General features: G+C 40.1%; 2 protein-coding genes across 2 annotated transcripts in view; both read right to left on the bottom strand.

Annotated features, from left to right (window-relative positions):
• Nucleotides 1–24,283, bottom strand: part of SIRT7 (sirtuin 7) — an 885,398-nt gene that overhangs the window by 653,744 nt on the left and 207,371 nt on the right. The window lies entirely within an intron of this gene.
• The window catches only part of LOC122800097 (low affinity immunoglobulin epsilon Fc receptor-like), a 263,352-nt gene that overhangs the window by 181,932 nt on the left and 57,137 nt on the right, over nucleotides 1–24,283 (bottom strand). The window contains exon 3 of the mRNA XM_044069624.1: nucleotides 2,839–2,936. Coding sequence (XP_043925559.1) covers nucleotides 2,839–2,936 — 98 coding nt within the window. The remainder of the gene's footprint in view (nucleotides 1–2,838; nucleotides 2,937–24,283) is intronic.

Below are 24,283 nucleotides of genomic sequence, written 5' to 3'. Positions count from 1 at the left end.
TATCAAAGGAGAGACAACTGTCCACCTGGGTCTCAAGGTCTCTTATCACACATTCGGTGTTAAGTAGATTGCTGCCTATGTGGTAGTTCATGGGTATAGAGTTTTTACCAAAAGGGATGACACTGCACTTTTTGGCATTGAGCTTGAGGCCATGGCTCTGACACCAGGCATCTGTCTCAGTGAGGCCTTTCTGTAGGATGTCCACATCATTTGGGGACTTGACTATGGCTCCCAGTTTGCAGTCATCTGCGAACTTCATTAGCCAGAGGCCTTCTGTGTTAGCCTGTACTTCAGAGAAGTAGATACCAAACAGAGGAGGTCCCAGGACTGAACCCTGTGGTACTCCACTTGTCACTGGTTTGAGGTCTGATTTGGAGTCTGCAACTTTTACAGTGTGGGTTCTGTCAGTGAGCCAGTTGGTAACCCATCTTGAGACGCAGGGATTTATACCTAGTTTAGTGAGTTTAGCTTTAATTCCAGAATGAGGGATGGTGTTAAATGCCTTGGCGAGGTTAAGATAGGCTGTGTGAACCACCTTACCCTCATCTACAGCTTTGGTGACTGTCTCAAAGAAGTCAATCAGGTTCAGGAGGCATGATCTGCCTTTCACAAACCCGAAATGGGTGGGATCCAGAGTTTGGAGGTTACCAATGTCTTTGTTTATGAGTTCCATGATGATACGTTCTATGGCCTTGCAGACCAGGCTTATAGGGCGATAGTTCACAGGATCAGTGGTGTTATTTTCAATATGCCATATTGTCAAACTATTTCTCTTCACTCACAGTCCTATGCCCCACAACCAAATATTCAGCAATACCTGAATAGTTTTACTATCATCTTTCAGCTATATACATAGTTTTGTGACACTGATCACCCCACCTCTATACTAATATGAACCTTATGATAGCCATACACACACACACATATATATGTATGCATATATATATATATATATATATATATATACTACAATATTAACATTTTCTGCCCTATCTAGTCCTCCCTTGACCTCAATTTTCTTGAATTTTGAAGCACTAATCACACAAACTATTATCTGACAAACCTACTAACACGCCTCTTCAAATGCTCAGAGTTCATTATCTTCTAATACATTATACTGTAATAGTCGTCTTTATTTCATATGAATGTAATCTTATAAGCAAATACATGAATAACTGTTAATACTTAATGTCAATACATTAACAATTACATTACTGAATATCTTCTTAAAAATGTTTGTAATATTTTCTCCCTGGGCCACAGCTGAAAAGGGGTTTTTGACTAAAGCCAGTTGGACAAACCAAGTAAACAAAATAAAAATAAAATAAAAGTATTCAGTATAATAGTCACTTTCAAGGAAAAGCCCTTGTTTATACAGAAAAGTTGAACAGATGCAATACTGCCATAGTTCAGTGCATTACCCACAATGCCTAGCATTCTGCATGTAGATATTTGCATCACTTAAAATCAAATCATACTTTATAAGGAAATGGTTTGTGGGCAAAAATAAATGTGCAAACTATGGCACTATCTAAATTTTGGTTGGCCAAGTTTATGAATTTACCGTGTGTGACAATGCATATAAATAATTCATCAGCTAGTCTTTTCTTTTTTCTGAGGTTTCTTCCTATAGCATGAATGTCCTCTTAAATTATCCAGAAGGCTAAATAACTACTTTAAAAATATCTGCCTTTATGAAGCATTTCTGTAGCTGAAATCTTCAGCATACTAATTGTAAAAAAAAAAAAAAAAAAATAATAAAATGATACTTCAAATGGTTGTAAACAGTATCCATTCCTACAGTCAAACAAGGCATTCATGTTTACTCAGATCCAACTTTCCTAACGATTTATTAATGATACTATATATGTCTAATTTGCACTCTGACTGTATTTATGGGTATACATGTATGTGGAACTGTTTTCATGCATCTAAAATGTGAGTGATTTAGGCAAGGATTCAAAGACAGGCCATGCACAAGTGATAAGACTGTGGCAAAAAGGGCCATGGGTCTTTTAGTGTTATTTTGGAAACTAGTAATTCAGAGACACTTTAGTAACAATGAAGACTTCATTATCATCTAATTTGCATGTCTATGTATTGCTTGATGATTAATGCAAGTGTTAACAAGCCCTTTTTTGCTGATCTTGTGGTAATAACCTTTGCGGGATGATATATTGCGTTAGTACAAGTACTTCTTCCCCAATCAGTCCCCCACACACATTCATACATCCAAGCACACACATGTGAGTGTGAGTGAGTGAGTGAGTGAGCACACACATATACACAGACGCGCACACACACACACACACACACACACACACACACACACACACACACACACACACACACACACACACCCATACCTCTCAACTGCCACTGATATCATCAAATATCCATGACTTTGCCTTTTGCTCTGCTCAATCCCTCCTTTTGGAACCTTACAGTCAGCCAATAATGCCAGACACTAAAATTTAACTTTTCTTAATTCTTATTTGTGGCGTCTTGCTGCAAAACATATTGCTCTGTTAAAGTGATTTCATTACTATTTAAAATGTTTCACTGGTGTCTAGTATCCCCTAAATGTTATATCTACTGCACATTTGTATAAAGGGAGCTGAGAGCTTTGGAAGACACCCACCATCATACACACATGTACACACATACTCCCTTCATACGTCAAACACCCCTCTTACCTGATCACACTCATGCACACACCCATTAACCCATATGTGTACACGTACACACACACACACACACACACACACACACACACACACACACACACACGTGCACACAGACAGACAGACACACACACACACACTTTCACTCACTCACCTGACCCTACATGGGCTTCTACAGCTAGCTGCTCGACTTCCACTAATTTGCAGCTAGGGACTTGAATGTCTGTAATTTCATCTGATCGGCTGCTCATGCTGAAATGTGAATGTAAGTTCAGTGTCATGACTGTTGCACCATCTGCTCATGTCCCAAGGGATGGACGCAAGCAAGTGAACACTGCAGAACAGGTATGTGAGGGAGGGGAGCCAGGACTTTAGGATTAAGGAACAGAATGAGGATCATAGGTTTAGGAAGCAATAGGGACTTTATGGTTAGGGAGAGGGAAAGGGGCTTTACATTTAGGGAACTTTCATGGATGGGAGGGGAAAGGAGATTTTAGGTTTAGGAAGCAATTGTGAATGGAAAGGGGAAGAAAAATTTAAGTTTAGGGAATGAAAGGGACTTCAAGGTTATGGAAGGTGATGGAGATTTTATGTTTAGGGAGTGATCATGGATGGAGGAAGGGTATTTTATGATGGGGAGGGATGGGGGACTTTATGCTTAAGTATTGGGTGGGAATTTTTAGGATTAGGATGGGGGTTCTGGTAGGCATAGTTAACATTAATGAAGATGGATTAGTGTGAGTTAGAGCACTTACTAAAATGAGTGAGCGGCAATGAGGACATGTGTCTAGAGCACATGTAGTAGACCCAACACCACTTCCCCCTCAGCATACACTCATACATGCAGCCACATATATTCACAGTTACACCACCACTATGGCCATAATGCAGAAACATTACTGCTGGTGTTAGTCATTTCCAGTTCTTAGACAGCCCTATTGTACCGCTTACCGCAAAGAGATGCAGCACAGTGGTGGTCTGTTTCTTTGGTCTACCAGAAATACTAATGAGATACTCCACAGGTCTCCCCCACAAATGCCTGCTGTAAGTGATTTATGCAGCCGAGTTATTCATACAGTCACTCAACTGTATAAATCATTACCACCAGCTGCATTAATTATCTCAGCCAAAAGCTCATGTTCACCCATTAGTTACAGTGGGTGAGATTCTGTCTAAGCCACCAACTGAAAAAAAAAGTTTATCATTGGTGTCAATGTTTCAGAATCCTGGCATAAATGATTCGTGTCCCCCTCTGTCAATGGACTTGACCCATTAGTGCTAATCCAGTTAGAATGAATGAAAAAAATCTTAAAAGATGTACATGCAAACTTCATTCACTCCAAAATTACTAAGATATAATATTTTTATCTTAAGAGTATATTCATTAGTGCTAATAGAACTGTTAATACTGGTATTAATATCTACGAGGGTTTGATTTATGTTATTTCAGAAGAGCAATATAATAAAATATGCTTTAGAAATTATTTCCAAATGAAACCACATTTAAATTATGTAAAAAATAAGAAAACTATACAATGGACTGTCTACCAAGATTTCCGTGCTAAAATACCCTCCTTTAAATAGTTTTGGCTACTGTTGATCTGAGTTATAACTGCAATTTTCTTTGACAGCGTTCTTTAAAACATAATTTGTCACTTGAGGAAACAAACAATTTTCCTCTGTAAGCAATTTGACAGAAGCTGAAATGTATGATATTCTAAGAGTTGTGTAAGGTTAACTTTTGTATCTATGTTATTTTAAAAATGTATTTTGAATAAATAAGGGATTCTATTTATAGCTGAGCTTTTGCCTAAACACTCCTGATTCAAGTGCCAACTTTAGCAAGGCTGGCTTTCACACAGTAAACACAAATGAAAGTTAGGAAGGAAAGAACTTTAAGTAAAATAAGACATTTATTAACTTTTTATGAACAAAGATCCGAGAAAATGTATTTGTTGACATTTGTCGACCAGGAACGTCCACTGGGTCAGAATAACCCATTTTCAGTGGAGGCTCGGGGAGAAAAGCTCCAGTAACAAATTAAAAATTACTACAGCAAACAACTAATCAAAAATTATTATACAACAGGATAAGATTTACAGTAATAATAAGCCATACAAAAATAAATAGCATTTCTTAGTGATAGAAATATGCAGAGTACAATGTCATTATGCAGTGAAAATAAATGACAGTAGAACTTGCACAGTATATAAATGGATAACTGGATAAGTTGTCACACTGACAACTTGTAACTTTGACATTAACCTCTATTGATGCGTATTACATCTGTACCAAATGATTTAACCAACTTGTAAATTAACTAACATGGAGCTTTTCTCCCCGGGCCTCCGCTGAAAATAGACCTGCGTCCAGTCGGACTCTCCCGGTTAACAAATGTAAAATAAAAAAAATAGATAAAATAAAAATAATTAAATAAATAAATAAAACTTGTTGAAGACATTCAATATAAACAATCATAACATGCAGCATATTATGTATAATATGAAGATTACACTCTTGCCTTGTGGACATTTCTTAAGGATTAAATATTGACTAGTATACTTTAAGAGAAAGTCACAGAAGTACAGTTGGTTTATTAGTATTTCAGTTGATCTAAAAAAAAAAACTTTTTTGCCTTACATCTGCTTTTATTTTAAAGGCATAGAAGTGTTTATGCTCTTTAAAATCTCAAATGTTTTTGCTGTAGTTAAACGGTGCTTCTTTGTGAGGTACTGAATGTTTTAATCACTTGTCTAGAAAAACTTCAAGGACATATTTATATTGTACTTGCCCTCATCAGTCATGTGAGTTGCAATGCATTTCTCCAAGCTGCAGTACAACACAGCTTTCCTTTTCAGATGCAGTCTGCCACCCTCATCTCATCAGCATTCCTCTCTGAGTAACCTGTTCACTTAAGCCTAATGGCAGTCTGTATCCTGTTTATGGTAATATCGTAGTATGTTATACATACGTTCGGAGCGTTTCACACCGGGCAGCCACTGAAAATAGATTCTGTCCTGGTCAACAAATGTTAAATAAAAATAAATAAATAATTAAGCTGTTTTCTGTAGACGTAGGTTTCTGGGTTTTATTGGCACAGCTACATTCAATACTATGTGCAAGACACTCTGCCCTTGAAAATAAACATTTATGTGCCTAGTGTGGATTTTCAATTACCAGTCTTCATCAAAAATTACTGTGAATTATGTCCTGCGTGTAGCTGAAGTTCTAACTGACTAATTTACGTTTGGGATGAAGTTTCACTTACAATGGCATGTAAATCACACGTAATGCATAGTGTAAACTATACTCTGCTAAAAGGCACACTGATTGTGAAGTGTAAGATAAGGTCAGCCTTGCAATGTATACCTACTGTAATTTATGAATTATATGCAACTGTGCCTTACATTTGGTTTATAATCAAGTATACTTCATTTACTATGTGTCAGTGTTGATAACTACCTGTAGCATATACATGTCTAGAGTGCAATAGGAGCTATGACTACCTTTAAAGGGTGTGGGGCATCCCCTGCCCCCACAAAACCTGTTTGTAACTTCTTGCTTCATGTGCAGCAACCAGCTAAGAAAAGTATGCTCACACTAACAATTCTACACACAGACTTTATTTAGGACATGCACAATATAAGCCCTTCTAGTAACAAAAGGCATCTTACCTCTATGTACTTTCATCTCGGTCTCAGAAGCAGACGATTGAATTAACCAGAGAAAAAGGCCAACGTGGTAGAACAAACCAGCAGAGAAGCATCTGAAATGCATTCTTACTAATAGCTGAAAAGGACTTTGAAGCACATCTGCAGTTCAACACTGAACCCAATTCATTAACTAGAAAGACCTAGACACATAGGAGAGGGGGGAGGGGCTACTTCACTTTTTTGTGTTTACATGTTACTTTCACATAATCTGCCTACCTCTTAGTACTACCCTTTAATTAAATGACAGTCGCACATTGAAACATTCCAGGCTTGAGAAAGAGATGAAACTGCCATCAAATCTCTAGCTTTCAGGCATAATCTATGTGGAAATGTTCTTACTTTCATGGCAGAACTAGCCACCCGGCGATGTAATCCTTGGCTCTAGATGTTTGTCACCATTGAAGTGCCATCCCAACCCCATGTGCAAAAATGGGAAAAAGGTTTGTAGGTGGATGGATCCATCATAAAGTTAGAAGCATAAGTGGTAGCTGGGAAGGGGGGTGTGAAGTCCCTTTGTCTTATTTACTACACTGTGAAGCTGCTGGAGGAGATATCTGACCTTGGACAGTGCTGTCTGGATATAGCCTAGAGGGGATAAGATGGACATATGCATGTTTGTTTAAACACATGCAGAATACTGTTCTCAGTACTGTGGCAAGGGGATAATTAGCAGAGGCTGTGTCCTTCAACTATACTGTGTATGCATACCACTACTCTCACCATGTCTCCTGTAGCACCTCCCAGCAGAGCTTTATGCCAGCAACACTACAGTTACTGAGAGTTCCTGTTGTTTCCTTACACCACAACCTTTTACTAATGTCTTACTTCTTCATAAGCTCACCATACACTTTCTGTGATAGTGTGTTGTTCATCAAGAGCATTTGGCTTTACACCTGAACTAACACAGTGTACTCTTAATTGTATTGTCCCCTGTTAAGTGCACCCCTGGCTTTATTACTCGTTGCAAACACATTCTGTCCCTGACTTTACTGCACCTTGCTAAAACAGTAGAAACCTTGGCTTTACAGTACCCTGCCAACAAAGAATAGCCCTGGCTTTGCCATTCCCAGATAACAGAGTGCACCTCTGGCTTTACCTCTTCCTGCTAATATGGTGTACCCCTGTCCTTAGGATACCCTGCTACAAAATGAACCCTAAGTTTTACTGACACCTTGTTAATAATGCGTATCCTGGTTGTACTGCTCCTTCTAACAAAGTATAGGATTTATGGCTCCTTGATAACTGTATACTACTGGCTTTGGAGTAACCTGCCAGTACAGCATACTGATGGCCTTATTATGCTGTGCAACAACAGCACACACATGGCCTACATATACCCTTCTAACACAACAGTTGTAGCTTTAGTATCTACTGTGAACACAGCACATTCATACCTTCAGTGTCCCTTCCCACAGCTGACTTCAGTACCCATGCTAATTCAGCACACTCATGGCTTCACTGTCCCTTACTAATACAGATAAATTGGCTCGAGGATCCCCCTTTAATACAGTACCCACACGACATCAGTGTCCTTTATTAATACAGCATATTGTAGCTTTAGTATCCATTAACATAACACACATCTTCAGTATCTCCTGTTACCACACTACACTGATGGTTTCAGTGCCCTCTGCTAACACAACACCTCCTTGGTTTTACTGCTCCATAACAGCGATCCTTCCCAAAATACAATACAGCCGTAGTTTCAGAGGCCTCTGGTGAAGAGTTGTGCTTCCCAACACAACATACTCTTGACTTCAGTGGTGTCTGTCACAGATGATGTCACAGACCTCTAACATAGTCTCTTGACTTAGATGCACCCTACCAAGAAAAGGAATTATTTATTTTAGTGCTCCTTAACAGAGGACACCCTTGGCTTCACTGCTGCCACTAACACAGGATACCCCCTAAAACACTGGAGTAAGTTGCTGCTGATGCAGAGTATACACAGTGACTTCAGCACCTCAGGTAACACTGCTCCCCTGCCTTCAGCGGTCCATGGCTTAATGACCTTTGACTTTAGTACTCCTGACATTTTATTGATCTCAACACAGCTATCTCTGGCTTTAGAACCCTTGATAACATTTTAAACAGCACAGTTTTGTTTTCAGTATCCACTGCTAACACAGCATTCCCATGGCTTTAGTAAATAACACAATGCCCAGTAAAAAGATGCTAAGCACTGGTTTTAGTGCCTTAAAAAGCCACATATTTGGCTTTAATGGCCCGTGACACTGCATCTTTGCATGGTATACCACTGGTTTCAGACTCCCCTCACAGTGCAACTAAGGCCTCTTGTACAGCATAGCAATGTGTCTCTGACAAAATGCACCCTCCTAAAAGACACTATAAATCTCCCAGCAGGCAAGTGCCAGATCCAAGAAAAAGGTCAGTGGCCAGCTGCTGCACTGCCCCAACTATGAACCTCTCTCATTCCTGGGTTACATCCATGGGACTCATTGAAAGCCAAGTAGACTGCTGGAATAATAGGTCTGCCCAGCAGCCTACTATTAGAACATGCAAGAACATGACAAAAAGACGGCAAATAGTCTTAGATGCTGTTATTTTGCAAGTAGATTATCTGATTCACAGAATTCCTTTAAGATGTTTTTCCCTTTGTTGCGTATGTCCAAAGTTTTCAAGAAGGAGCAAAAAAAATTCTCACAGATTAGATGCAAAAATTACTGCAGGATTAAAAACATCTGGTAGGTAGGAGGAACTATCACACCAGTGTGTAAATAGACTCCAGCAGTGCTTTGTTAGGAATGTTTAAACAATACAAAGACACAAGACTGTGTGCAGATTATGGCACAGGAGAGGTAAACAGATGTGCACACAACTCATTGTGATAGTTCTAAGTACAGACAACTAGGCTGGATGGCGTCATGCAGTACTGTCAAGTGTCTGTTTGCCAAAATTCTAGTTATTGATGGGCAATATTTTGTTAGACTGCACATAACGGAAGTCTGCAATGAAAATGGTCGTTTTTAAATTATTGTCTTTTCTCCATGGTTGCATAATCTTGGAGTTAACACATTTAAGTATGGAGGATATGATAACAGAGCTCCCCCTCACACACAAAAGCGATGAGTGGGGAGTGAGGCAAAGCTGCATTGCCATACATATTTAAATAGTATTTTTGTGTTCACTTGCAGAATTAAGTTTTGTATACTAAATTAGTACATTTAAGTTTACCACTTAGCGTTTAGCTTGGTCCACAGTGTATATTATGTTCTGGAAGAACTCATTAAGTTGCATTAATACATTTTAACAAAAACAAAGTATTTGATTGCTTAGGTTTGTGCTAGACTGTGTGCTTGAGTGCTTCACTGTGATCTAATGAACTGTGGGTACTTGATGTTCGATTGCTGCCATAAATTCAGTTGGTTTAATGAAGCAGTCCTTACAAGTATAGGACATTTCATGCTCAGAGTTCCCCTTCTACAACTTGAGGAGTCAACTAAAGGAACTGTTGGCAAGAAGTGGTCAGATTTTTTTTCCTCTGGCTCAGGAGTGACAGGTTAATGATCAAGGCCTTTATGGACTCAACATAGCTAGGAACTGATGAACAGACTACTGAATTGAGTACTGCCCTCCACTGATTAATGTACCATCCATAGGCAGTGGCACTTCAGTGCAAGCTCTTTTAAATATGATTGGCACAGTCATTCCATAGGTAAGTACCAGGCTAGCTGCCTATGCAGGCCATTTTAAGCCTAGCCAGTTTCCCTTCAAAGATGAGAATCAAACTCTGTACCTTGTGTCTCTGAGGTAAACAGCTTAACTATTATACCACCCCCTTCTCCACAGAAACAAGCTTCACTATTCCAGCCTTGAAAGGTCAAAGTGTCTGCCACACTAGGGGCTTGTAGAAATGGCCAATATTCTTCTTGTGTAAGAATTCCTCTGTAAGGGTTAATGACCACCACTTGCTGCCCTGCTCACCCCCTAAACAGGCTCCCTATGAGTTATATTCAAATGTTAGAATCATTCTTTACCTTCAGTGCCTCAGCATCAGTAGCTCCAAAGTGACTGAAACAGTCATCTCCTCCTTACACCTCACTATTTGGCATTACCTCCCACCTGATCTTAGATACATCAAAAGGCTAAAGGGCATGACCTCATGTGAACATGGTAGATGATAGCTACTGCTTTCTCTGTAATTCAGCCCACTTATGCCTTACACTGATAACTATATCTATAATTAACATTCTACCTTCCTACACTCCACCCTCACTCACTCACTCGTACCTGTACTGTCCCTCAGGCCATCTTTGTCTCTCTCTGTTTTCCTAATATTCTGCTCACTTCACTCATTCCATTCCTTGTATCAGGGGTACTTGGGCACCTTTAGTAGTGTCCTCTCTCACCACTGACTGGCTTAGTTTTTGGCTTATATGAGTCCACTGGTACATACAATTAGTAATACTATCACAGCTCTACTATTAATGTCCACCAATATGTTATTTTTCTAGCATTAGCTTGATGCTGCATATTACCTGATAAGCAATTGGAACATAATATTGATTCTTTACTTTATAATAACTACAAGGTATTTGATCTCTGTATGATATTATTACAGTATTAAACAGTGCTAATAAAAACAATTAATGGCTCCTAACTTCTTGTTCAAGAGTGATTTTCCACAATTTTGTAACTAGATTTGAATACTGTGGTGGTTTCCAAACTCATTTGCTGTAAAGCTCAGCCAGGATTGTTGAAGTCCCCTGATTTTGGATAGGTACAGTTTCCTGACATGCTATGGTTATTAGTTTTTTTTTTTTTTACTTCTGCATTCAGAAATATAGGTTGCAGAGGTTTCCTGCTAAGCTTTGTCACATCTATCAAGGGCTCCATTAGGTGGCATTTTTCTTTCTCTCATAACCTGAATGAGATCACACAGTGTCTGCATACAAAGTGTTTTATGATACATTGTGTGTTTTAACAATAATTGTTTTGTTGTAATGCCAATAGTTTTGGCTGAAGCAAATCTTCTGAGCCAACCCACCAGATTTAAAACAAATAAATCAAGCTTGCAAGTGCAAAACTGCAAATACTAATGAAGCTATAGCTTCAAGGATAGAACATCACCACATGGCTTAATGACAAAAAATCATCATCCCATGAACCATGGTATCAAAATTCTAAGTCACTGGCATCCCATGAAACAAATACCACAACCTTAACTCACCTTCCTGCTAATCAAAGTACTCTGGATCCTGAATCACTGACAAGTCACAAAATAAAGCTTCATGACCCTGAGAGATTGCCTCAGTGATGAATGACTGCTTCAGCACAGAGGTCAAATCAAGGCTCTGGTATTGGCCACTCATTCCCACCCTCCCTGACCCACACCTCCAATGTCCAAGTAGCTAATAAATCTCAGGCCAACTGGGTCTCACTCATGGCTTTATCCATCTGTACTATGGAGTCAGCATGACCCTTAGATTCTAACATACCAGAACCCAGAATCACAAGATGGTACATGAATCACTGCAATGTGACCCTAAAATCAGTAACAACTGTCAGCTGGTGCAGGGGATTAAGGCTATGAGCTGTCAGTAAGATGCTTACAGTAGTTCAGGTTTTGATTGCGTCACCGTCTATTTGCTTACTGTGTCTCTGAGCAAGTCACTTAACTAGATAGTGCTTAGTAACTACCAATGAACCTTTGAGCCCATGAATCAGAACCCTATGATCCTGAGTCATTGGTATCAATAAAACAGTACTGAGTGGAAGAAGTCCTTAATAAAAGCTTGAATACAAACCTGTCCTCTACTTCAGAATGGACATGGGCTACCTCTGAGGTAGAAGGCCAGGGAAATTGCTTACCTTACAACTTTATCTCAATGAGTTAAATATTAAAGTGAGCCTTAAAAGTGGGCAAAACTTTATCTGTGCATACTCAATACACACGCTGTTTCATTTGTGCACAAATACCTTCCTGTGCAAACTCAATACACAAGTGAGCCTCATAAGTGCACAAAGACCTTGTTGTGAGCACACATTTATCCTCAGAGAGCCTCATCAGCACACAAAAACTTCCCCATGAAGACATTTGACTTTGGAGACAGTGGTACTGTACCTCCCACCCTCTCCTACAGAGGTAAGGGAGGCAGTGACACAAGAAAAAATTCTTAAAATGAAGCTGCTTCCAAATCATGCATGCAATGTGCAGTCTCCAAAATAGTTCCCACTTCTGAGTTACCATCTAGAAAGTTACAACATGACTGGGTAGCAAAGGACATGTGGTATGTGCTATATATCAACATCTCCATTTGCTGTTTGATAAGCAGAAAGCATGACATGGGTGGGTGGTTTAAGAGGATAACATGCCATCAATAATGACATCAAGATACAGAACCCAGGGAACTTGGATAAACATTAAAATCACCCCCCTCCACCCAGGCAGTTTATGAAGTAAAGTTCACAAGGAAGTAGGAGGTGCATTTCTGAAATGGAACAAAGTGCAGACATAACAGTACCTTGACACAGTGTGTCCCTTTGTCAGTATGGTGCCATTTTCATCCATACTGCACTAGAGAACAGTAGATCCCTTTGTTAGGTTGTAGTTGGAATAAAGTGTAGCCCTTTACCAGACCATAAGTGAATGGTAATGCAGTCAACAACAAGGTACTGGGAGCACTGTGAGGTCATTTGCCAGGCTGTTAATCTCACTTTTACCAGCCTGCATTTGTAGCACAATGCGATAATTTTCCAGAAAGCTTCAGGAATGCAATGTGGCCCTTTCACAGATATGTCTTTCAAAGCCCTCAAGGATATTACCTGACTGTGGAGTAACAGGACACTGCTAATTTTGAGATCATACACTGGGAGAATAAGATTCCAAAATAAGGTTATAGTTAATAACAGTTAATAATCCAATAAGACATACTATGGGCATAACACCTACAAACAGTAGGGAACAGATGAAAAATGGCTGCAAATTAGGCTTCAGTGTTCACCACTTCTGGCCAGAACAAGTATGCAAAATGGGTATTGCAAGTAATAACCCAAGAGCAATCTCAACGCTGTTCATGACCTTCATCAGCCTCTCCTGCATGACTTTGTTCCTTCTAAACTCTTCTACCAGATATATATATATATATATATATATATATATATATGGATTTATGTCAGATGATTGAGTTTTCAGAAACTCGAAATGCATACAGATGAAACCATATGACTGAGTTTCCAAAAACTTGAACATTAAAAAAAAATCTACTTTTTTTTACATTTATGCAGGGGGGCAAGCACCGTGCCCCCACACTCCTACAAATTATATATACCAACTGCAAGATCATACTACAGTGAAGAAAAATGTACATTTTCTGATCCTCGCTGTACCACAATCTCCATTCAAAAGCTTCAAAGTTTCAAAAACACGATCCCGTGGTCTCAACCATATGAATTTTGAGTTTCTGAAAATTCCATCAACTGATAGGATCCATAAATATATATATATATATATATATATATATATATATATATACACACACACACACACACACACACACACACACACACATCTGTGTGTGTGTATGTAATGTTCAGTTCCTTAGGTTGTGCATTCCACAGTTCAGTGCACCACCATCTCAGTGAAGCATCACTTTTTCCTTTCCTCTCCAAGTCTCTCACCATCTAGTGCTCCTACTGTGGCAGGTCTAACCCCTCCCCCACACCTCTTCTGAAAGGTTATAATTAATTACATAACTTATTCTGGAAGCTGAGGCTATCCATGAAACTGCCAACTCCCTAACCCCCCATCTCTTTCGCTATCTTGAGCCATTGTAGTGAGGAAAGCCTGATCTCACTGTGGCCTCTACCCTCATGATTTATTCCCTTTACTTATATTATGTGGATGTGAGATGGGAAGGTAAATAATTGGAGAGAGTGGCTGATTCTTCGGTCTGCTTAACCATACACATTTTTTAAGTTTTGTGTATTTTACAACTGGCTGGCAATAGTCATGGGGATCTGTGTTCATCACTCATTATTGGGACATGAAACATGACTTTCTTTGCAAGAGCTTGACTGGGGTTTCTGGTCGCATCTTATGGATTTTGTGCTCTCTTCCATCTTAGCAGAAAACAACAACAAGAAGTGCAATTACATCCCTGGGTTGCAGTAAGCTGTTTATCCAAACATGATCCAGTCAAATTCTATAACATTCAAACAAATTTGCCAATAGTCATGGAATGCTGTATAGCCCAGCTTGGACACCTTATTATGTGTGGTGATACAGCTATAACAATTTGTAGATAGTGTCTTCCTATATGGACAACTACAACCTTAACTGCTTGAACACTAACTTTAGCTGCCTGCTGTGTTTACAGAACTCTATAGTCAGAATGCTAATGGACAGAACTCTCAACTGCTTTGCATTTGGCAGTGTCCTCTAATTTCAATCTTCAAATTTCACCTGCACTGCTTTTCAACTTTGATCACATATAGCTCTCATTTTCATTCTTTTACTGGCTTGATTATACAACCAATGACATATTACCTTCCTGGGGCATGTTACATTTAAAGAGGTAGCAAACTAATAACCAACACACATAAAACTTAAATGAGTCATTCAACGCAGAAGCCGACACCAAGCACCACACTACACTTGAAATAAAATTATTCTTTAATCACAATGGACGAAAGTGCTTAATATTGTGATTAAAAACTATTTATTATTTTATTTAAAGTGAGGTATTAACTGTAGCTTTGCTTCTTGTTTGTGTTTGTGATTTTTTATTTTTATTTTTGAGTGGAACAGCTAAAAGAGTGCAAAATGGTACATTTTGGAATATTTTCTGCTTAAAACCTCAGCTTTGGCTGGCTAAGCTCTAGCTGTATTCAACTGGACATATAAGAGAATTTAAGTACCTTTTATCTGCACTTTTTTCAAACAATACAGCATTTTAATTGATTTATTAGTGTTGCATTGAATATTAACTGAACTGGAAGTTTTGAGACTGTTTTTCAGTTAGTGCTTGCTAGATTTTTATTGCCTGTTAGTAATTGCAGGCGAGGGTAGTCTCATTCATTAATATCCTGTCACTGCCTATTTTAAGTGGTACATTTTGGAATATTTTCTGCTTAAAACCTCAGCTTTGGCCAGCTAAGATCTAGCTGTATTCAAATGGATGTATAAGAGCATTTAAGTACCTTTTATCTGCACTTTTTTCAAATAATACAGCATTTTAATTGATTTATTTGTATTGCATTGAATATTAACTGAACTGGAAGTTTTGACTCTGTTTTTTCAGTTAGTTCCCCACCCACCCTCCCTGTTTTTGTTTTGGTGTTAATATTGGTGGCTTTGAAACTGCCCACCCCTCTTGTAAATTTGTGTTTGGATACTCCTTCTGGGCCCATCTCATTTGCTCACTCAACTGAGTGCAGTGAGATCATATTCTGATTTCAGGCACTCCTACTGTGTACAAAAAGAGCATCTGGGAAAGAAAAAAAAGATGTTTAAGCTTGTTTCCTGCCTTTTCTGTAAGTGGTCTAGACTGTTTGTAGGCTTCTGAACCCCCAAGCCTTTCTGTGTTGGAGGGAAGCCTTCTAGCTTAATTTTGTTTCTTAGAACTAGCCAGTTTTCTAGTTTCAACACTCAAATCTGTTTCTTCGAACTCACCACTTGTTCAGAACTCATTATAAGCACTAAATAAGCTGCAAATTACTACAGCACTCAACTTTCCTCACTTGTCTAGAGGAAAGCAGTTTTTAGTACTTAATAAATAAGCACCTATCCAGGCATGTCTAAGGATCCGCTCCCGGTGATTTCTCCTGTCTACCTGATGAATCTGGGCATCTTGGGGTAATGCAGCAATTGCCTCATGTACACAGACAACCCCTCTCCTCCTACCACCCAACACTACAACCTGTGAGAGATGCACTTATATAGCCAAACTGGAAGCAAAGCTCTCTTCACCCAAGACTGGACTAGACAGTCAATAGGAGAAGGTAAACCCTTGCACCACACCACACTCTTCACATAGTCCCTCAAAGCCTACACCACCGAAACACACACATAGAAACACAAAACACACACCTACATTCATGGAGGCTCTCAATAAAAACCTGCCCAAGCATCAGGGACCTCCAAAGCAGAAATGCAAGCAATCTCCACCCCCCCAAATGACACATAGCCCACAAACTCAGTGTGCCCATTCAACCACAGCCCATAAGGCATAACAACGTACCCACCACTCTAGTCATAGGCACACTGATGTTCTCCTCACCATGCTAAACAAGGAGAAAGTTACTGTCAGCTGCCTGTCAGGTGCCAGGATCCGCCACATAATGCATGCACTCAGGTCACTCCACAATAAGTACAAATATGACACTGTCATTGTCCATGTTGGTGTGAATGACCTGAGACGTACCTCCCTGGACTACATGAAAAGAGACATGGCAGAGCTCTCCAATCTTGTAGCCCAGGCAGGTTTGACTCTAGCCCTGAGTAGCATCCTGCCATCACCCAGAATGATACCACAGTACAAGGACAAAATGATTGACCTCAACAATTGGCTAAGCTTCTGGTGTCATTCCAAGGGGATCCAGTATTTGCCTGCCTGGGACGACATGATCGATAAACCACGATGCTTTGCCAGAGATGGCCTGCACCTGTCGCCCTTGGGATTCCGGATTACTGGCTAAGTCTCTTGCCACCCCTATAGTGCCTTTTTTAGGCAAGGTTCAAATGACAAATTCACCACCATAACAGGTACAAGCAAGCAAAATCTGAGGGTAATGCTACTCAATGCTACAAGTCCAAACCTCAAAATGCACTCACTCGAGGCACTCCTTAAAATGGAGAACATTGACATCTGTGCAGTGACAGAGACCTGGTTCAAGGCTCCAGAGAGCATTCCTGCATTACCAGGCTATAATTCATACCACACCTGCAGGCCAGCTAACCCGGAACGAAGCACTAAAAGTGGAGTTGTGTCCATATTCATTAAGGAGAGCCACACCTCCAGGCTAGTTGCACAGCATAATGCATCCAAGATTATCCAAGTGCAACTAACTCTGGGCAAGACAGCAATCCAAATTGTAGCTTGCTACAGACCCCCCCACCATGCCCCAGGATTCCCACACCTCATTTCTTGATACACTGGAAAGTATTAGAGTACAATACAACACCCTAATAATGGGCAATCTCAACTACCCCACCATTAACTGGGAAAACTACTCATATACCAACTCTTTTGCTCAACATTTTCTGGAATTCATAAATTCCAATGCCTTGGATCAACTTATTCACACCCCACCAGGGGCAGCAATATCCTAGACCTGGTCATTACCAACATGGGCAACCGGTGTTCCACACCAGAGGTCAATTCCTCATTGGTCAGATCTGACCACAAGCTAATCACCCTAGACATCCACATCCCGCCCCCGCCCCCAATTAGGGAAACCACCATAAAAAACTTCTCCAAAGCCAACTTCACACTTCTTAAGACAGAAGTGGCAAACTTCATGACACCCATGCAGACGGACAATAGAGGTACGACTGCTGAATCCTACACAAATGCACTTTATAAGCACTTACACGAGTGCATGGATCATGCTAGCCCTAATAGAACCAAGATGCTATCCTCCAAAAGAAGGAAGGCAATCTGGTGGTCCTCTGCCATAAACAAACTCTACAACAGAAGAAAGAAACTGTTGCAAAAAAGAGTAAAATCCATGACCGGAGGAACTCCCTGGTCAACCTCAGTAAGAAGCTGAGATCCCTCATAAAATCCTCCAAAGCTAGTTACGAAAACAAAATTGCCACTGACTCTAAAGACAATGACAAAGCATTCTATAGCTATGTCAAGAATCTCAATGGCAACACTCAGATCTGCTCTGCGTTACAGCACAATGGCACTAAATATATAGAACCAACTGATATTGCCAACATCCTGGCAGATAAGTTAAGTGCTAACTTTAACCCCATCTCACCCCCTAGAGGGCCCATCTCTATACCAGAAGAATGCAAAGTTCCTGTAATCATGGCTGCATAGGTAAAAAAAAACACACTCCCCAAAGCCAAGAACACAGCATCCATGGGACCTGACAATATCCCAGGCTGCATTCTACATGAACTACAGAATGAACTGGCACCCTACCTAAGTACCATGTTCAATCATTGCCTCACCTCAGGCTTTGTGCCCACTGAATGGCGCACCACGACGGTTTTCCCACTCCACAAAGGGGGAGCCACGACAGACCCCAGGAACTACCACCTCATTAGCCTGATGAGCCTGGTCTGCAAGGCCATGGAATGTATCATCATGGAACTCATAAACAAAGACATTGGTAATCTCCAAACTCTGGACCCTACCCAGTTCAGATTTGTAAAAGGCAGATCATGTCTCCTAAACCTGATTGACTTCTTTGAAGCAGTCACCAAAGCCATAGATAAGGGTAAGGTGGTTCACACAGCTTATCTAGATCTCATCATGGCTTTCGACACCATCCCCCACTCTGGAATTATACATAAGCTCACTAAACTAGGTATAAATCCCTATGTCACAAGATGGGTTGCCAACTGGCTCATGGACAGAACCCACACTGTGAAAGTAGCAGACTCCAAATCCGACTTCAGACCAGTGACAAGTGGGATACCACTGGGTTCAGTCATGGGTCCTCTCCTGTTTGGTATCTACTTCTCTGAAGTACAGGCTAACACAGAAGGTCTTTGGCTAACAAAGTTTGCAGATGACTGCAAACTAGGAGCCATAATCGAAACTTCTAACGATGTGGACATACTACAAAAGGGCCTCACTGAGACAGATGCCTGGTGTCAAAGCCATGGCCTGAAGCTCAATGCCAAAAAGTGTATGGTCATCCCCTTTGGTAAAAACTCTGTACCCACGAACTACCACATAGCTAGTAGTCTACTTAACGCCAAAAATGTGATGAGACCTTGGGACACAGGTGGACAATAGTCTCTCCTTTGATAATCACATTGCCACAGTGGGTCAGGAAATCCTTCTACGTGACTCACCTCATCACAAAAGGTTTCTCATCCAGAAAAAAAGAGGTCATTGTTCCCCTCTACTCATCACTCATTAGACCCATTATAGAGTACAATGCCCCTTTTGGTATGTACCTCACAAGACATCTACAACAACTGGAAAGGCCACAGAAATACCTCACAAAGAGGATTACTGGCCTCAAACAGATGCTCTACGCAGACCATCTCAAAAAACTCCAGCTTTACTCCATAGCATATCGCCTACTCAGAGGCAATCTCTGCCTAACATGCAAAGCTATGTCAAACCCAGAGCTGTTGGACATGCTCCACTTAAAGAAATCCCAATCCCTCCGAGCTACACACTCTACCTTGTCACCACAATAAACAGAACATGCTGGAGGGATAGATTCCTGTCCCAGAGACTTCCCATACTCTGGAACAGAATACCTATCTATTGTCAAACAGAGCTCCTCATTAGCATTCTTCAAGAAAAATCTTGATGATTGGATGGGAAATAGGAAATTCACCCCAGGGATCACTTCTGTGGCTCTGCTCGACAGGGGCACAAGAAAATAATTTTCTTGGGTGGCGAAAGCCAGGGTATATTTTTGGCTAGGCTTACATAGGCCCTAGGCCAATAGCCTAGTACCTACCTATGAATCTATTAACAGTAGGTTGAAGATCTGTTTGTCTGTGATTGCAAGTTGGCATTCTCTGTGAAGTATACCAGTTCATTGGACTGTCCTCAGCCAGCTTTCTGGATAGGGTTGCCATGTGGTTTCTCAGCCGCTCTGCAGAGATTGGATCTCTAAGGACTAGCCGCTGACAGCCATGCCACAACTCAGCTGCCCCATAATGAAGTCTTTTAGTAACTGTGTGTCACTGGGTTAAATGGACTGGAATTTTAGGATGTGCTGGCATGAAACATTAAGCTGCTGCATAATGGACATTGTCTACTGTCTATGTTCATTCACCCAGCACCTTTATGGTGGGCTGAATGCAGTTAACACATCAGTTTTAGTTTTATTCTGCTAAAAATCCGTAATTTTTGATACAACACATGGAATTTGTGACGGGATTTTGTTGTTTAAAAAATAGACTGCCCTGAACATTATGTACATTTTTTATAGCTGCATTGCATTGCTTCATTTTTATAGTGACTTTTTGGGGGATTATTAATGATGTCCCTGATGTTTTAAATTTCTTGAATCACTTTTAGTCTAATGTGTCACTTTCCACATTCATATGACAACTTATCAATTTTTTTTTTGTCTCGGTGCACTGTGCTGCTCTTCCTTCACATTATTTTAATATTTAAACAAGTAAGTAGTACTAAGTATAACTGTCTTTGTCTGTGGTGGCACAGTAACTTCATCTGCATTGGGAATCTACTTTTACCATGTAATGATGCTTTGTACCAGAAATTTCAGTGAATATGGTGTGAATGATTGCCTTGAAAGCGCACTTTAAAGGTCTGTGCGGTGACTGTCTTGCAGCTGTTTATGTACTAGGCTAGCATATTATAATCTTGCTGAATGTCAAGATTTTTTATTTCAAACAGGAAATGTTAAAAAAAAACTGTGAAGGTATATCTGTGGGGGAAAGACCTGCTTAGTTCACAGACTATTACACTGTCACATGACATGAAGGCACACAAATTGTACCAGCTGATATGCCTTGAGACTTTTAATGGTGCTGGGTCTAGGGAACTCTATAGGTCTCCTGGTTTTATGCTTGGACAGATACATTTCTATAGAGCATTCATATCTGCATGGCACAGCAGTCACTGTAAAGGCAACCACACGATGAAGGCCCCATCAGTCCATGAGACTGGCATACATGGAGGCCATAGAAGAACCTATAAGTTAGTTGGATGGGCATACATGGAGGACTTCATCTGTGAAGGGGAAAACAGCATGGCAACAGGCCTTGGATCACTTCTACCCAAATGCAGAATCCAGATGAAAGCAGTCACAAGTAGCACCCACTCTGACTTGCTACAGGCTTGAACAGTAAATTGGGGAGGGAAATGCAAGCTAGTTTTAGTATGCCCATACACCAGGTCACTGTCTATGTGCTTCCTTATATGGCAATAATTCATGCCAAGTATGCTGTTGTTCAAACATATGTGAAGCTGAGGGTGAAAACAGATGGAATGTGAACCTGTGATCTTTTGTTCATACCGCTCTGAATATACACATTAATAGCTGACTGTATATACACAGCCATCAGCTTTAAGCTAACGTAAGATGATATAAAAAAAAAAAATAAAATAAAAAGATGGCAATCTTACCAGTTCAGCAATATATCAGAACATCTCAAACTGCAAACACTTACTTCCATTATGAGCCTCTGGGAATAAGGCTTGATATTAATGGGAAAACCAGTTTCCCTTTTCATGTGGGTCTCCCAGAAGATGCCATACTTAAGGTCATATGGAACAAATATAAAGTTACATAAGAATACCACTCATGGGGGAGGGTAATAAGGGGTGTGGCTGACAGTGTGTCACACTGGAACAGTTCATATTTTATATCAACTGACAGAAAAAAATGCAGTCCTTATAAGAAAATGTCAGATTTCACTATAGTGTGTGTGTGTGTGTGTGTGTGTGTGTGTGTGTGAGAAACAGACAAAATCCCAGACTAATCCACTTGTGTCTATCTGAAACGTCCCACAGCCACCTCACTCCCTACCAGCTGCGTCAGCAATATCACTGAAAACAGCAGGCTATAATCAAGCCCGTCAGGAAAAGTAAATAATTATGTTTGCATCACAGAGAAAGCAAAGAAAAACTTCCTCTTTCTGTGGGGCTGGAAACAGTCACATGTAAAGAAAACACACAGGACTCTTTTTAACCTCCAAGGGAATAGTGTCCTGCCTGTACACACCTACCACACAGGCAGTCTCACAACACATTATGAAGGGGCTTGATGGGCGATTCAGACAAAGAGAATTATGTAATTTAGTAAATGCAACTTTACTGTATACAGTACTCATAATAACCAGGATGAAAACATGGTAGATCTGTATATGTTAATATAATCGTATCTAGCAGAAAATATATAAAATGACATTTTCATCAAATTAAAGATTTCACTGCCCCACTCCCAAATATATAGATCAGATGAGTACCCACACTGACCTGTCTGCTTTAATGACTACACATCTGAAATAATAAGTAAGCCAGCCCCATGCCACTGAAATAATAAGCAAGCCAGCCCCATGCCACCTGTTTGCACTTCAAGAATTAAAATAAATAAATAAATGAATAATAAAACCCAGAAGAGCTATTGCATGATAGTTACCTACTTCATTTATAATCTTGGCACCAAAATTTACTTTATTTTAACAGTTTTACAGAATGGAGAGCAAGGGCTCATTTTCAGGAATGATTTATTTGCAGTTAAAAAAGAAGTTATGTACTTACTATAACATTCCATGTGAGTTGTTCATCACGCCTTCATTCTTACAGATGGGTTTGGAGCCGATCCTCAGCTCCAAGTAGGCCTACTACAAAACTTGAGGTCTTCAGACAGGTCAAGGCCAAGTACCTATCCCATGATGCACCTGGCATTACCTCAGATCTTGTTTGCTGCGTACAATAATACCATATGTCATTCTATCGCTCTTTAGGAGAATGCTATAGAAGGACTGAGCAACCAGGAAGAATCTAGTATCTTGGTCCTAGAAAAGGAGGGCGGGTATAGTAAGAATGAAGGTGAGATGAACAACTCACATGGAACATTATGGTGAGTACATAACTTCTTTATGTGAAGTTGTTCTATCTCGCCGTTCATTCTTACAGATGAGTAGCGTCCCAAGCACCATCTTTCTCGGGTGGCTCACGGGACTATATTTTTCAGGACAGTAGACCCAAAGGAGGACTGTCCCTGGAGGCCTTATCAACTTTGTAATGAGTGATAAAGGTATGAGGTCTTCACCAAGTGGCTGCTGCACAAATGTTGTCTATAGGAAGCCTAGCAGAAAAGGCAGAAGATGTGGACACTGCTCAGGTAGAATGAGCTTTAATTTTGTGTTGTAAGGGCATATTAGCAGCTGAATAAGCAAATGTGATACAATCAGATAACCATTTAGACAGTGTTGTTTTTGCCATTGGCATACCTTTTCTGGAATCTGAATAGTAAACGAAAAGCTGTTCTGATTTTCTGAACTCTTTTGTTCTATCCAAGTAAAATCGCAGTTGTCTATGAACATCAAGCTTGTGCGGCATGTACTCTAAGTTGTTGGTGTGTTTGGGAAAGAACACTGGCAAATCTATAATCTGATTCAGATTAGTTTCAGTACAAACTTTGGGCAAGAAAGAAGGGTTTGTTCATAGGGAGACTCTGTCAGCATGGAAAATCAAATAAAGAGGCTTTATGGACAAGGCCTGAAGCTCTGACACTCTGCGGGCAGAAGTGATGGCTACTAAAAAGATGGCCTTCCATGATAAAAATTTCAAATTGTAAGAGGAAGCTGGTTTGAAAGGTGGGAGAATAATGCGTTAAAGCATACATTTTAGATTCCAAGGGGTATAAGAGTATTTCACACGTGGTCTGAGATGATAAGTCCCTTTGAGAAAAGCTTTGGATATTCTGTGTGACATTATGTTCAATCCTTCAAAGCCAAGGTGAAAATTAGAGGTAGCAGCAAGCTGAACCTGAACTGTTGCTGCTGCAGCTCCTTTATTGAAAAGCATAGTCAAGAACTCTAATATGGAGGCAATAGGGGCTTGGTAGGGATTAATGTTATTTTGAGAAGCCCATATAGAAAATCTTTTCCATTTGCTAAGATACAGCTTCCTATTAGAGGACTTATGAAAATATATATCATTATCTGCTGTGTTTCATTTGAGAGGCTATGGAACCTGGCTATGCTGGAAATTGCTGCAGCCAATCTGTCAATTTCAGGGACTG

The sequence above is a fragment of the Protopterus annectens genome, chromosome 4.part0 (assembly GCF_019279795.1).
Source record: "Protopterus annectens isolate FY-2018-M chromosome 4.part0, PAN1.0, whole genome shotgun sequence".
NCBI lineage: Eukaryota > Metazoa > Chordata > Ceratodontiformes > Protopteridae > Protopterus > Protopterus annectens.
The sequence above is the reverse complement of the archived record's forward strand: the minus strand, read 5'-3'. Positions and strand labels throughout refer to the sequence as shown.